Source organism: Oncorhynchus clarkii, chromosome 31 (assembly GCF_045791955.1).
Source record: "Oncorhynchus clarkii lewisi isolate Uvic-CL-2024 chromosome 31, UVic_Ocla_1.0, whole genome shotgun sequence".
Lineage (NCBI taxonomy): Eukaryota > Metazoa > Chordata > Actinopteri > Salmoniformes > Salmonidae > Oncorhynchus > Oncorhynchus clarkii.
In genome coordinates this window covers 42,624,520-42,641,653 of record NC_092177.1, presented here as the reverse complement: position 1 = coordinate 42,641,653, position 17,134 = coordinate 42,624,520, and the positions used below count along the sequence as shown (strand labels likewise).

The 17,134-nt window shown below is 43.6% G+C and overlaps 1 protein-coding gene across 1 annotated transcript in view; it reads right to left on the bottom strand.

Moving 5' to 3' along the window:
• LOC139390719 (glycine receptor subunit alpha-4-like) overlaps nucleotides 1-16,848 on the bottom strand; it is a 107,587-nt gene extending 90,739 nt beyond the window's left edge. Inside the window, exon 1 of the mRNA XM_071138039.1 lies at nucleotides 16,781-16,848. Within this exon, the coding sequence (XP_070994140.1) occupies nucleotides 16,781-16,848 (68 nt within the window). The remainder of the gene's footprint in view (nucleotides 1-16,780) is intronic.
• Nucleotides 16,849-17,134: the final 286 nt, after the last annotated feature.

Sequence of the window (17,134 nt, the reverse complement as noted above, 5' to 3'; positions counted from 1 at the left end):
GTGTCAGTTTTAAGGGCTGCATCGGACAATTTTCATCCAGACATACTGAACAGCACGAGTGCCTCCCCTTTCAGGTGTAGCCGTTATGGCAGGATGGACGGGTGTAGCCGTTATGGCAGGATGGACACCTAAAAATGCTGTGATGTCAGTAATAGCATAATAATGGTCGTTTTGCACATAAAAGTACAGAATCTGAGGATGAGGTTGGGGGTTGTTTTGGCATTTTAAGAAAGCTGCATTAGCTCTACTGTGGTACAAAACCACAATCTTGATGTTCAGAAATTTTTCAAATTTGACTATGTCCGAGAAAGCCACCGCATCCTGTATACCTAGACCCATGGCCGTTTGGAGCTCTCTAGCCTCGTGCCACTAGATCTGTACATCCAGGGTTGAGTAAATGTGCTAGGCCTATTGCAAAGCATAGCTTATTACCAGGATTGTGACATTTATGAGGTATGCCCTTTTATTGCTTATGATTTCTGATTGCATTAGGCTATCTAGTTTCCTTCTCTCACCCCCACCACCTAGGGGTTGACGTATTATTTGCACTACAAGCTTGAGGGTCCTATCGGCTATGACGGATACATTTGACGGAACAAGTCGTTCCAGCAGGGCTATAAATTGTTCAAGATCTGCTTCGCCATTGGGTAAAATAAGAGATACAGTATTATGCAGGCTATCTCCACAAATTTCCAACTGTAAGACATCACGAGGTTCGCCATAATCTCTTGCCCTGTCTAACAGTTTGTTCAGAGTATCCAATATCATTACATAAAACGCATATTCAAGATTCTGATTCACCCATGTGAAATTGAAAAACTGTCGAATCTCTGTTTTGCAGAATTTCTTTCGGTACACAACCCGGACACTTCCTGATTTATTAGACAATTTTCCAATTCCTCAAAAACATCGTATTGCGTTTCAGACTCTTCGGACATGGGAGTTAATGGCGGGTGGTCCGGTGTAGAAGATCTTTTAAGCTCTTATTCATCTGGTTAATTTAAAATGTGAGGGCTTCAGGAATCTGGGATAACAGGTTTTCATCGGTCGTCCCTGACTCATTCATACGATTCATTATTTCTATGAGTTCGGCGGGATTCTGGGATAATATGGTTTCATCTATCAGTATTATGTTTGTTACCCAAGCCTCATTCATATGGTTAATTATAGCTTGGAGTTCAGGCGGTATCTGGGATAACAGGGTATCAACTGTTTTGCTCCACAAACGAATGGTGTCTTTACTCGAGCGACAATACAGTTAGGATCTATCCTTCTGGCATAGAACAATACCACGTTTCTTAAACAGCAATCCGATTTAAAAAATACAAATACAGGCCCTAAAAACGTATATGTAACATGTATCCTTCCAGAATACCACAAGAACACACATCATTAATTATCCAAATGGCTGAGCCAACATACATATTTGAGACAGTTGATACCCTGTTATCCCAGATACCGCCTGAACTCCAAGCTATAATGTTTTGCATGATAAAGGGGTTTCGGTCTGCTGTCTGTGAAAATGTTGTATAATGTATAATCCTCAGGTTGGAATATGTAAGCCATATATCCATCACTCGTATCCAAAACCCCTTTAAAACAGTCAGGGGCCTCACACAAAACATCCTCGATGCTTTTATCATTTGGTTCATGACAAGAGACGCATAGCACCCCAAGAATTGGCCTAGGAGACATAATTTTCTGTTTAATGTTCTGGGTTTTACTTTTAAAATCTTGTTTATTTTTCTGGGGCCGCATGTGTTGTTCTGGGCTTAATTTATAATGCGTCTGCTGCCAAACCCAATCCCCCCCCCCCCCCCCCCGCACATTCCTGCTTCATAGACAACAACCCTAAGGGCAATAAAATAGGGTGGGTGTGGGGTCATCCTCTTTGAAATGTTCAAACGCATCCCCCCAGTTTAACCAGGTCCCTACACATCAATCATCATGACAACTTCAAATGAATAGATGCAATATAGATACAAAATAACACACCCTCTAACACGTGACAACAGGAACAGGATGCATTATATGGCCATAACCATGTGACATCTTCCCTCAAGGATGTCCTGGTTGGATGCCCAAATTTGGGCATGTACGCGCCATCAGGACATAGGGTCATAAATCAGACGTTTGAGGCGCGCCGTCTACTTTATTCTCTCTCAAGTGCTAAGGACAGACAAATCTAAGTTTGAGGTGTTTGGATCACAAAAACGAACATTCGTGAGACGCAGAAAAAATGAAATGATGCTGGAGGAGTGCTTGACGCCATCTGTCTGGGGTGCTTTGGTGGTGGTAAAGTGGGAGATTTGTACAGGGTAAAAGGGATCTTGAAGAAGGAAGATTATCACTCCATTTTGCAAAGCCTTGCCATACCCTGTGGACAGCGCTTAAATTGGAGCCAATTTCCTCCTACAACAGGACAGCTGATTAGCTGTTGTTGTCTCACCTACTGTTTAGCTAGCTCTCCCAATTCAACACCTGTGATTACTGTATGCCTCGCTGTATGTCTCTCTCAAATGTCAATATGCCTTGTATACTGTTGTTCAGGTTAGTTATCATTGTTTTAGTTTACAATGGAGCCCCTAATTCCACTCTTCATACCCCTGATACCTCCTTTGTCCCACCTCCCACACATGCGGTGACCTCACCCATTACAACCAGCATGTCCAGAGATACAACCTCTCTCATCATCACCCAGTGCCTGGGCTTACCTCTGCTGTACCCGCACCCCACCATACCCCTGTCTGCGCATTATGCCCTGAAGATATTCTGCCATGCCCAGAAATCTGCTCCTTTTACTCTCTGTCCCCAACGCTCTAGGCGACCAGTTTTGATAGCCTCTAGCCGCACCCTCATACTACTCCTCCTCTGTTCCGCGGGTGGTGTGGAGGTAAACCCAGGCCCTGCATGTCCCCAGGCACCCTCATTTGTTGACTTCTGTGATCGAAAAAGCCTTGGTTTCATGCATGTCAACATCAGAAGCCTTCTCCCTAAGTTTGTTTTACTCACTGCTTTAGCACACTCTGCTAACCCTGATGTCTGAATCCTGGCTCAGGAAGGCCACCAAAAATTCTGAGATTTCCATACCCAACTATAACATTTTCCGTCAAGATATAACCGCCAAAGGGGGAGGAGTTGCAGTCAACTGCAGAGAGAGCCTGCAAAGTAATGTCATACTTTCCAGGTCCATACCCAAACAGTTCGAACTACTAATTTTAAAAATTACTCTCTCCAGAAATAAGTCTCTCACTGTTGCCGCCTGCTACCGACCCCCCTCAGCTCTCAGCTGTGCCCTGGACACCATTTGTGAATTGATCGCCCCCCATCTAGCTTCAGAGTTTGTTCTGTTAGGTGACCTAAACTGGGATATGCTTAACACCCCGGCAGTCCTACAATCTAAGCTAGATGCCCTCAATCTCACACAAATCATCAAGGAACCCACCAGGTACAACCCTAAATCTGTAAACAAGGGCACCCTCATAGATATCATCCTGACCAACTGGCCCTCCAAATACACCTCCGCTGTCTTCAACCAGGATCTCAGCGATCACTGCCTCATTGCCTGTATCCGCTACGGAGCCGCAGTCAAACGACCACCCCTCATCACTGTCAAACGCTCCCTAAAACACTTCTGTGAGCAGGCCTTTCTAATCGACCTGGCCCGGGTATCCTGGAAGGACATTGACCTCATCCCGTCAGTTGAGGATGCCTGGTCATTCTTTAAAAGTAACTTCCTCACCATTTTAGATAAGCATGCTCCGTTCAAAAAATGCAGAACTAAGAACAGATATAGCCCTTGGTTCACTCCAGACCTGACTGCCCTCGACCAGCACAAAAACATCCTGTGGCGAACTGCAATAGCATCGAATAGTCCCCGCGATATGCAACTGTTCAGGGAAGTCAGGAACCAATACACGCAGTCAGTCAGGAAAGCTAAGGCCAGCTTCTTCAGGCAGAAATTTGCATCTTGTAGCTCCAACTCCAAAAAGTTCTGGGACACTGTGAAGTCCATGGAGAACAAGAGCACCTCCTCCCAGCTGCCCACTGCACTGGGGCTAGGTAACACGGTCACCACCGATAAATCCATGATTATCGAAAACTTCAACAAGCATTTCTCAACGGCTGGCCATGCCTTCCGCCTGGCTACTCCAACCTCGGCCAACAGCTCCGCCCCCCCGCAGCTACTCGCCCAAGCCTCTCCAGGTTCTCCTTTACCCAAATCCAGATAGCCAATGTTCTGAAAGAGCTGCAAAACCTGGACCCGTAAAAATCAGCTGGGCTTGACAATCTGGACCCTCTATTTCTGAAACTATCCGCCGCCATTGTCGCAACCCCTATTACCAGCCGGTTCAACCTCCCTTTCATATCGTCTGAGATCCCCAAGGATTGGAAATCTGCCGCAGTCATCCCCCTCTTCAAAGGGGGAGACACCCTGGACCCAAACTGTTACAGACCTATATCCATCCTGCCCTGCCTATCTAAGGTCTTCGAAAGCCAAGTCAACAAACAGGTCACTGACCATCTCGAATCCCACCTTACCTTCTCCGCTGTGCAATCTGGTTTCCGAGCCGGTCACGGGTGCACCTCAGCCACGCTCAAGGTACTAAACGATATCATAACCGCCATCGATAAAAGACAGTACTGTGCAGCCGTCTTCATCGACCTTGCCAAGGCTTTCGACTCTGTCAATCACCATATTCGGCAGACTCAGTAGCCTCGGTTTTTCTGATGACTGCCTTGCCCGACTAGCATCACCACCCTGGATGGTTCCAACCTAGAATATGTGGACGTCTAGTACCTGGGTGTCTGGCTAGACTGTAAACTCTCCTTCCTGACTCATATCAAACATCTCCAATCGAAAATCACATCTAGAGTCGGCTTTCTATTCCGCAACAAAGCCTCCTTCACTCACGCCGCCAAACTTACCCTAGTAAAACTGACTATCCTACCGATCCTCGACTTCGGCGATGTCATCTACAAAATTGCTTCCAACACTCTACTCAGCAAACTGGATGCAGTTTATCACAGTGCCATCCGTTTTGTCACTAAAGCACCTTATACCACCCACCACTGCGACCTGTATGCTCTAGTCGGCTGGCCCTCGCTACATATTCGTCGCCAGACCCACTGGCTCCAGGTCATCTCCAAGTCCATGCTAGGTAAAGCTCCGCCTTATCTCAGTTCACTGGTCACGATGGCAACACCCACCCGCACGCGCTCCAGCAGTTGTATCTCACTGATCGTCCCTAAAGCCAACACCTCATTTGGCCGCCTTTCGTTCCAGTTCTCTGCTGCCTGTGACTGGAACGAATTGCAAAAATCGCTGAAGTTGGAGACTTTCATCTCCCTCACCAACTTCAAACATCTGCTATCTGAGCAGCTAACCAATCGCTGCAGCTGTACATAGTCTATCGGTAAATAGCCCACCCATTTTTTACCTACCTCATCCCCATACTGTTTTTATTTATTTTATTTTCTGCTCTTTTGCACACCAATATCTCTACCTGTACAGGCTGTAATTGCTGCGAATGGAGGACTCTTTGACAAAAGCAAAGTTTGAAAGACACAATTATTATTTATAACCTTGTCAACGTATTGATTGTATTTCCTATTAATTTTGCAACTCATTTCATGTATGTTTTCATGGAAATCAAGGACATTTCTAAGAGTCCCCAAACTTTTGAACTGTGGTGTATCTGTTAATGTAAAGTGCCCTAATGAACACAACCCAGGCGTGGTCGTCAAAGATAGAGGTTTTGGAAACACTGTCAGCATTCAAATGTGTCTTGTGACTGCAATAAGACTGTCTCACCTCATTATCGCATACCTCTCTCGCACTGCGTAAAAATACAAGTTGTTATTTCGCTTACTGTAGCATTAACGTGGAGCAGCGTATCCTTTTCTATTCCTTTCTCAATCCTCTCTGTTAATCCTGGACTCTGCATATCAGTGCAGCAGATGGTTGGACGCTGGCCTTGGTAGCTTGGGCCACATTTTGTCGAGGCATGTAGAGGTAAAACGTCCTAAATGCTTTCTGGCACCCCTGGGATCCCTTAGGTTTAGATTTGGAAGAGCTGATAAGTCGTGTGCGCCAACCCCAAACAATATTTGATTTGATGCTCTGCTGGTTGTGTGAGCCAGACCCGAGCAACAGCAACAGCCCACCTCTCTGTAAGGATGCATCCCAAATGGTAACCCATTCCCTACATAACACACTACTTTTGACCAGAGCCATGTGGGTGGTAAGTAGTGGAATAGGGTTGCATTTCGGATGTAGCCTTAATCATTAGGGGGACTGTCAGGTAAAAAAGATTAAAGGTTTACACTGGGCTCCCATCATCTGCATCAGTTACACTTCATGATGGGTGTTTTATTCAGTGGCTCTGGGTTTGGCTCAGGGTTTGGGGCCTGACAGTGGAGAAATGGCACATTGTCAACTTTGCCACACAAGCCCGGGCAAGCAGCAGGCAAGGTTTACTACAAGATAAAAATCCATAGTGTCAATTCTCTCTCAGGGAAGAAGTTGGGTATAAAAAAACAAAAAACAGTTACTGTCCATGTGAGGTCATGTGCTTGACAAGAAGATATTACAGAATTGGCCCCTGTTCGTGTGTTGCAAATGGAAACTGAATACTAATTTTCACTTAATTCATTGTCTGGGCCTGCTTCAACAGAGAGCACTTAGAATTTGCTAAATTATAGCAGGTCAGAATAGTCTTCTTTGCAAACACATGATTTTTGCAAAACCCTGCTTATTCCAGACACCGACAAAATTATATTCAGTGAGGATCCCAGGCTACTGTACTCTCATCCCCACATACTCTCACAGTCAGATCTCAGTGATCTGCTTATCCTTCAGTCGTGGACAAAAGGAGGCTGTTATGCATAGTCCATCTCATGGTAAGGACGTGGAAAAGGTCACACGAGGTGCCGGGTGAAATGGGCTGAGAACCATCCGTTTCTTGTCTCCCAGCCCGAGGTGTCAGCCTCTGCCACGAACACATTGGCTCTCTCTGGAGAGACCATTAGTAAGTTGTCACCTCTCGGGGCCATATATCCACACTACAATCTAATGCTTACTGAAGCACAAGACGGTTTTGTGTCTGTGTCCTAGTAGACATTTTTTGGGTTCCATGAGCATGTTTTGCATTTTTTTAAATAAAAAGTCCCATTTGAGATAGGAATCTGTTTTTTCAAGTGAGCCCTGGCAAAGAGGAAGCTGCAATGTACGATTGAATGTATGCCTTGGGTTTGTGGGCTCATTCACCCTGTTTGCCTAAAGCCGTCCATGCGACGAAACAAGTATTGATAGTAGAGGGAAAATTTGGTTTGTTCTGTACAAAATGAGTGCAGGTCTGGCTGGACAGTAGGCTATTGAGCTTAAGTAAGCTGCTGGTAAACACTTTCAGACAACTGTGCACAGGGCATGAATGGTAAAGTGGTAACAGTCTATCCGAAGGAATATTTTTATTTTTTATGTCTGAGTGTTTGTATTTTGAAGCTGTTATCAAGTACCCGCCTACCTGTTCATGGATGAAATGTGTGAAGAATGCATTGTATCCATTTTAACATTTAACTAAAAATGATAGAAAATGACATATGACTGTCCAAGATCTCTGTTGTCTGTCAACGAATGATGAGCCCCATACACAAACATTGACTCAATATGGTTTCAACAGAGGTGAAATGTGTGTGGCTGGGCCCATATTCAAAGTTTTTGGTGGTTTTCTACCAAGAATTATATTCATTTATTTTGTCTCTACCATATTTTTCAGTCACATGCACTTGGTATCCATTGTCTTTTTGTACTCCTTATCTTGTTTGAGTCAATCCTTGTAGCACACTCCTTCGAGGCAGAGACAACAGACAGATGAGAACAGCCCCTTTTCACCTCCCACCATCCAACTTGGCCCTCATTTTCTAACCATTAACTCACATCACATCTGTCCTTTCTCTCCTCCCGCGGCAGGTAGCCTAGTGGTTAGAGCAGCGTTTCCCAAACTCGGTCCTCCGGGACCCCAAGGGGTGCACGTCTTAGTTTTTTGTCCTAGCACTACACGGCTGACTCAAATAATCAACTAATCACGAGCTTTGATTATTTGAATGGGCTGTGTAGGACTAGGGCAAAAACCTAAACATACACACCTTGGGGTCCCCAGAACCGAGTTTGGGAAACACTGGGTTAGAGTGTTGGGCCAGTAGTCAGAGCCCGAAAATTACAATCCCTGAGCCAACTAGGGAAAAAGATATTTCGATCTGCCCTTGAGCAAGGCACTTAACCCTAATTGCTCCAGGATTTCCGTGAATAATGGCTTATCCCTGGCCGTGATTCCCCGCTCAGAGGATGTTTCAGGGGGAGTGGGAGATGCAAAAAAATTAAAAATATAAACACCCCCTATTTTACTATGTGACATTCCTCCTTTTACCCAAAACATCTCTTCATTACTCTATTCTCACATGTTTTTGGAAAGGAAGTGAAAAACTAAAAAAATGTCTGAGTAAGAGAAATGTAAGAGAGTAAGACCGAAACACCATCCCAATTCTGATCTTAATGCTCCTCAGATTCGGTCTCAATAAACCTAAAGATTAAAATCTGTCCCCTCGTACACATAAGCCCAGATTTAGGAAATTATGCCTTTCTTATACACGCCTTTTCATATGCATTTCTCAGTAGTTGGTATTCAGACTTACCTTATCAAGGTGCGTAACGGGCATTGCAGGCCTGGTTCACTTGCGCATGCGGAATAAATGTAATTCTACTGCTGAAAACCCACTTGCAGCCAACAGATTTTCTCATGGAATTTTCATTCAATAGGATTTTCAGTATATTTATCTTATCTTAAACCCTCCATTTAAATACAGTGTATCTTTTTTAATTAGAATTTAGTCAACAGACTAGAATACATAGAGAGAATAGGTTCAGAAAAAAGGGATCAATGAATGAAAGCCATATAAATATATGCATATTCATCTTCGTTTCAACAACAACTGGTAGAAGACTGATCTTGTAGATTATTTAGGCACATTTTAGGGTTAGGAAAGTATGTATGAATAAATAAAAAAATTAAGTTTCAAGAGACTTCACGCGCAAAATATATTGATGAATAAAAAATACTGTGGTGTGATTGAATTCTGAAAATAGCCACATTGTTCTTTAACCTGTGGTAGTTTTGGACGATTAGCGTACAGTAGAAGTCGGAAGTTTACAGACACTTAGGTTGGAATCATTAAAACTAGTTTTTCAACCCCTCCACAAATGTATTGCTAACAAACTATAGTTTTGGCAAGTCGGTAAGGACATCTACTTTGTGCATGACACAAGTAATTTTTCCAACAATTGTTTACAGACAGATTATTTCACTTATAAATCACTGTATCACAATTCCAGTGGGACTGAATCTTACAACAAAGTCAAGTTGACTGTGCCTTTTAAACAGCTTGGAAAATTCCAGAAAATGATATCATGGCTTTAGAAGCTTCTGATAAGCTAATTGACATCATTTAAGTAAATTGAAGGTGTACCTGTGGATGTATATCAGGCCTAGCTTCAAACTCAGTGCTTCTTTGCTTGACATAATGGGAAAATCTAAAAAAAATTGTAGACCTCCACAAGTCTGGTTCATCCTTGGGAGCATTTTCCAAATGCCTGAAGGTACCACATTCATCTGTACAAACAACAGTATGCAAGTATAAACACCATGGGACCACGCAGCCGTCATACTGCTCAGGAAGGTGACGCGTTCTGTCCCCGAGAGATGAACGTACTTTGGTGCGAAAAATGCAAATCAATCCCAGAACAACAGCAAAGGACCTTGTGAAGATGCTGGCGGAAACAGGTACAAAAGTATCTATATCCACAGTAAAACGAGTCATATATTGACAGATCCTGAAAGGCCGCTCAGCAAGGATGAAGCCACTGCTCCAAAACTGCCATACAACAGCCAGACTACGGTTTGCAACTGGACATGGGGACAAAGATCGTACTTTTTAGAGAAATGTCCTCTGGTCTGATGAAACAAAATATAATTGTTTAGCCATAATGACCATCGTTATGTTTGGAGGAAAAAGGGGGATGCTTGCAAGCCAAAGAACACCATCCCATCCGTGAAGCACTGGGGTGGCAATATCATGTTGTAGGGGTGCTTTGCTGCAGGAGGAACTGGTGCACTTCACAAAATAAATGGCAACATGAGGAAGGAAAATGATGTGCTTATGTTGAAGCAACATCTCAAGACATCAGTCATGAATTTAAAGCTTGGTCACAAATGGGTCTTCCAAATGGACAATGACCCCAAGCATACTTCAGAAGTTGTGGCAAAATGGCTTAAGGACAACAAAGTCAAGGTATTGGAGAGGCCATCACAAAGCCCTGACCTCAAGCCTATAGAAAATGTGTGGGCAGAACTGAAAAATATGTGCGAGCAAGGAGGCCTACAAGCCTGACTCAGTTACACCAGCTCTGTCAGGAGGAATGAGCCAAAATTCACCCAACTTAATGTGGGAAGCTTGTGGAAGGCTACCCGAATCGTTTGACCCAAGTTAAACAATTTAAAGGCAATGCTACCAAATACGAATTGAGTGTATGTAAACTTCTGACCCTCTGGGAATGTGATGAAAGAAATAAAAGCTGAAATAAATCATTCTCTCTACTGTTATTCTGACATTTCACATTCTTTAATAAAATGGTGATCCTAAACAACCTAATACAGGGAATGTTTTCTAGGATTAAATGTCATGAATTGTGAAAAACTGAGTTTAAATGTATTTGGTTAAGGTGTACATAAACTTCTGACTTCAACTGTATGTAGAATTATAATAGGGAGAATGGTGTACAATCCACTGCCTGCACTAAACATTGAACTGTGTGATGACACAGCCAAGCATTTCACCATGCCTCAGGTTTAAACTGTATTGACTTGGTCTGTGCTCGCTCCATAACAATTGAATTTGTATTTTTTTAAATGAATGTCAACTGTTACTAATGATCTGTGATGGCATTTATGGAGAAAAGCAAATTAAGGTAAATTAATCAACTGAAGCAAACTAACAGTAAATTGGCGGTCGATACTCATAGTGACTAATATTTAACATGATAGAAACAGTAAACATAAAGTCAGAGTAGCCTATAATTAAGACATTCGAGTGCCCATCCTTGCAAGTTAAAAGGTCATACAATTTTGCATAATGGCACAGCATTTCAGGAACTTTACTGTGGGAAAGTTGATATGTTGATATGCTTCAATGTTCTGCAATATGACTGGTTTCACAATTGTCTCCAGCGATTATAAGGTAAATTATAGCCTATCTAAAACAACTGTTATTCATATTTACAATTCCCTTATCCAAACGGACTTCTCATTTACCTGGCTCTTATCAATAGCTCTCATCAAGTTGTAAATTACAGTGCATGTAGAATGTTGTTATTTCTATCAAAAAAATCAAGTACACGCTTTTTCCACTTGGAACCAGTAGGTTTAATAGACCTTATTCATGGTGTCCTCTCGTATAAAGTCGGTGGAATTATTAGGAAATTAAGTCAAGATCAGAATGAGGCGTATCTGCAGACACACCTCCGACACATCTTAATTTATTCAATCTCCACCCAAAATGAATAGCAGGTCAGAATATGCATGGAGAGAAAAGTGCATAAAAAAGGGAATTACGTTCCATTTAAGTGCACTTAACTCCGGTTGGAATTGGGAATTGGGGCCTTAGTTATTAACAAGAGATTTGTCATGAGCTGTTAAAAGATCCCAGCAAATTTTCCATACACACAAAAAGCATATTTCTCTAAAATCTTGTGCATTAATTTGTTTACATCCCTGTTGGTGAGCATTTCTCCTCTGCCAAGAAAATCCATTCACCTGACAGGTGGCATATTAAGAAGCTGATTAAACAGCATGATCATTAAACAGGTGCACCTTGTGCAGTGGACAATAAAAGGCCATTCTAAAACGTGTGGTTTTGTCACACAACAATGCCACAAATGTCTGAGGGAGCATGCAATTGGGATGCTGACTGGAGGAATGTCCACCAGAGCTGTTGCCAGATAATGAAATGTTTATTTTAAGCCGCCTCCAACGTAATTTTAGAGAATTTGGGAGTACATTCAACCGGCCTAACAACCGCAGACCACTTGTAACCATGACAGCCCAGGAAGTCCACATCCAGCTTCTTCACCTGCAGGATCGTCTGAGACCAGCCATCCTGACAGCTGAGGAGTATTTCTGTGGGGAAAAATTAATTCTGATTGGCGGGGCCTGGTTCCCAAGTAGGTGGGCATGTGCCCTCCCAGGCCCAACCATGGCTGCAACCCTTGCCCACTCATGTGAAATCCATAGATTAGGGCCTAATGAATTTATTTAAATTGACTGAATTTGTTGTATGAACTGTAACTCAGTAAAATTGTTGAATGTTAATTAAGTTGATATATTTTCAGTATATACAGTGTTTTAGGACCCCTTGACTTTATCCACATTTTGTTACGTTACAGCCTTCATTTAAAATGGATTAAATAAAAAAGATCCTCAGCAATCAGCAATCAACACACAATACCTCATATCGACAAAGTGAAAACAGGTTTTTAGAAATTTGTGCATGTTTATAAAAAGTAAAAACAGAAATACCTTATTTATAGAAGTATTCAGACCCTTTGCTACGAGACTCGAACTTGAGCTCCGGTGCATCCTGCTTGCATTAATCATCCTTGAGATGTTTCTACCTCTTGAATGGAGTCCACCTGGGGTAAATTCAATTGATTGGACATGATTTGTAAAGGCACACACCTGTCCATATAAGGTCCCACAGTTGACAGTGCATGTCCGAGCAAACCAAGAGGTCGAGGGAATTGTCCGTAGAGCTCTGAGACAGGATTGTGTTGAGGCAAAGAGCTGGGCAAGGGTACCAAAACATTTCTGCAGCATTGAAGGTCCCAAAGAACACAGTGGCCTCCATCATTCTTGAATGTAAGAAGTTTGGAACCACCAAGGCTCTTCCTAGAGCTGGCCGCCCGGCCAAATTGAGCAATCGGGGGAGAAGGGCTTTGGTTGGGGAGGTGACCAAGAACCCGATGGTCACTCTGACAGAGCTCCAGTTCTTCTGTGGAGATGGTTGTCCTTCTGGAAGTTTCTCCCATCTCTGCAGCACTCCCCTAATCAAGCCTTTATGGTAAAGTGGTCAGATGGAAGCCACTCTTCAGTAAAAGGCACATGGCAGCCCGCTTGGAGTTAGCCAAAAGGCACCTAAAGACTCTCAGACCATGAGAAACAAGATTCTCTGGTCTGATAAACCAAGATTGAACTCTTTGGCCTGAATGACATCATCACATCTGGAGAAAACCTGGCACCATCCCTACTGTGAAGCATGGTGGTGGCAGCATAATGCTGTGGGGATGTTTTCCAGCTGCAGGTACTGGGAGACTAGTCAGGATCGAGGCAAAGATGGGTGGAGCAAAGTACAGAGAGATCCTTGATCTCTGAAACAAAATGTCAAGGGGTCTGAATACTTTCCAAAGACACTGTATGAACCATTGTACCCAAACATTCTCCTAGCAGCAGGACTGTGATTCATGGAGGTACGGTGGGTTCAACACAGCGCTCCCATCAATCATCTAGTGTATATGTAAATTGGTTGGGCCACCACGAGCCAGAACAGCTTCAATACACCTTGGCGTAGATTTTACAAGTGTCTGGAACTCTATTTGAGGGAGAAAACACCATTCTCCCACAATAAATTCCATAATTTGGTGTTTTGTTGATGGTGGTAGAAATGTTAAATTGCCACTCCAGAATCTCCAATAACTGGGTTGAGATGGCATACCTCATTTTCAGGATAATCAAACCATGCCTCCTGTGGATGATCCAAAGCATGATGGGATGTTAATTGCTTAATTAACTCAGGAATGATGTCAATGACGGACTAGGAACAGTGGGGCAGAACGACAGATTTTTTTTACCTTGTCAGCTCGGGGATATGATCTTGCAACCTTTCGGTTACAAGTCCAATGCTCTAACCACTAGGCTACCTGCCGCCCGGCAATGCACTTTGTGTGTCTTTACTCAAGTCTTTCCATTATTTTGGCAGTTACCTGTACCTTCCGTTTTAAAACTGCCCGGATCTCTTCTGCCCATTAAGGGAAGACTGGGAGCAAAGTATCTGAACTGGAACCAGGACTCCCCTAATAAGCAAACAAAGATCTCTGGGCTCTCTCAGATGTCCCTTTGTGCGATAACTTAAGTGATCCACCCACTAGACCACACTCAACCGAATCCCTCACTTATTTACATAATTATGACCACTGACCCATTTTCATAAGAAAACACTGGAATCTCGAAGTCTACTATCCAATGACCATCCAGTTGAATCATCTATTTGCCCCGGATTTGCATGTTAAGTACATATTTAATAAAGTATGTCCTGGCGAGTGTTCATTGTTGTCCCTCACTGGGGCATGTGATGAGATGGGTCAGGTCAGAGGGGACGACAGACACTGGGATATTGTAGTCTGAGTGGGACAGAGGCTAATTTCAGACCTGCAGGCCCGGCTCCACAGCGGTAATTGATGGGGAGGGTCATGTTCACATATGTTTTAGATACGTTTTGGGCATGCATGTTTTAAAATGATTAGGGAGAGGTTGTCCCTCTCCCTATTTCAGTATGTTCTTATCCATTTGGTGCATAATGAAGACAAACCAGCTCAGCTCTGACTCAGTCTGGCTCCCTTCGCTGACCAAATAGCACTGGGAGCAGGATCTGTGCAGTTTTACGGCTTCTAAATGCTGGTATAGGTGCCAGTGTCTGTCTTTTTCCACACGTTGGGTTGCACAGCGACGTGTACGCGGGCACACACACACACACACACACACACACACACACACACACACTACATCTACTGTGAGTCTCCTACAATGACTGATCACAAAGCGTGTAATTTACCGTGCCCTGCTTGATGTCCTGGCTTGTCAGTCCCTAAGAAACCAACCATGTTACCCAGCCACAGAAGCCACAGGTCCCCCTTACCCCTTCCTCCTTCCCCACAGGGGACTGGACACGTTACAGTCTCTGCCAATTTCCCTCTCTCTCTCTTATTTCCCGCAATATTTTGCTTTCTCCCATCCCCCACACCGGCTGTCCCCTCCCTTTAGTCTACCTCTCTGTCCTACTCTCTCTCTCCCTCCTCTCTTTCACTGCCCTCCTTGGCTTCCTTCTACACCTCTTGCTCCCCTCTTTCCTTTTTCTCTTCCTCCCCTACACCCCCTGCCCTTCTACCCTCACCCTCTCTACCCCCCCCCCCCCCCCTCCCCTCCCCTCCCCTCCCTTCCGTCTTTCCCTGCCTGGTTGGTGGGCTTTTGGGAGGATTTCTCTGAGGAGGTGCTGTCAGGTCACCTGCTCGCCAAGGCTAAAGGGCTGCTCTCTCAAGACCCGAGGTTCACCGAGTGTCGAGGCTGGCGGTGGGATTATGCAGATCTTAATTCCATCCCTTTCCCACACCTGCGGTTGACAGGGCATGAAATAGGGAAAGCGTTCACTGCAAAAGTTTCTGCTACGCAAGGAGAGATGCAGCAGGCGGGGAAGAGGGATAGGGGACGGAGAGAGAGAGAGAGACAGAGATGGGGAAGGGGGGTGAGCGACTGAGGGAGAGAGTTAAAGAGAGGAAGATAGTGAGCGAAAGAGAAAGCAACAGAGAGAAAAATACAAAAGGCAGCGATGATGGAGCAAGAGAGGAAGAGCAAAAGAGACCGGCTCGTCTCTTCCGTCTAAACAGAACAGAGACAGCAGCATGCCGCTGTTTTCCTATGATAATTAATCAAGCTTTGCACACTTGTCAGGCTGGCACACTCATTTCATTTCGCCATTTCAGAAATCTCCTCAGGACGGACGCTTTTTCCAAATAAGGCATTTGTTAAAAATTTAAAAAAATGGTTCAGTAGGCTTAGGTTACCAGGTTATGGTGACTGTTATATGATGGTTACAATATACAGTACATGTATCCACACTCCCTCCTTGAAAAAAATGGTTAAAAATATAACAGAAGTTATGGATGCTCTACAGGTAGTTTAGGTCATAACAGGTTCTATCTTATCTTATCTGTTTCGCTGTGGGTGAGATATAGATGTCCGTTGTATTGTGTAAATACAAGGGTAACATGCCAGGTAGAATCACTTGTTACTTTGCACTTAAGGAGACAATGCTGTGAATATTCCATTGTTTGTGTGTCTCTTTGTTGCCAGTTATTGTTGCAGTAATTTTTACCCTCGTGGTTTACATGATCATTATAAATTGATTGTTAGTGGTCAACTTCTTCTCTCTATATTTCCGCCTCGGCGGTCAATATGTTCCTTTTGAAGGATGGTGTTTTTAAACAAAGGCTGTAGGGCTCAAATATTAGAATGTGATTGCCAAGGTCCAAAGATACAAAAGTCAGGTAGCAATGCATGGTTAGTCTCAAGATCTATATTAACAATATATCCAAACTTCACATTTTATTCCTTTTCTTTCTCACAGCAAAATGTAAGCACAATAACTGATGTCGTAATATGATCTTGATAAGCGAATAGAAAAAGTAGAAAAAGAGAAATAACTGCTTCAAATGCACTCTGCTTCAAATGCACTCTGCTTCAAATGCACTCTGCTTCAAATGCACTCTGCTTCAAATGCACTCTGCTTCAAATGCACTCTGCTTCAAATGCACTCTGCTTCAAATGCACTCTGCTTCAAATGCACTTTGCTGCAAATAACAGTGAAAGATAATCCACAAGCAATGCAATGTCTTTCTTACCTGATAAAGCCACCATGAAAAAAGCTAAAAGACAAGACATATAGAATCCTTATGAGCTGTGGGAGCATTCTCTGGCTCAGTCTCTCTATCCCTCCCGTTGGAATAACTTGCAAAAAAATGATCTGAGCAACTACAAAATCCACTGAGCGGTTTTTGAGACTAGGCAAAAGGAAGGCATCTTCTCTGCAAGTCTGACAAGAGCTTAGCTTTGGGAAAATAAACTTATCCCACTAAGTACAGAGGGCTGTACAAATCCCAAATCCACAATAGGCTCTTCTTTTTCACTTGTCAGAGCTGGACTGGAGTCACTGGACAGAGCCAGTGGGGGCATGAGTGTGTGTGTGTCAGTGTGTT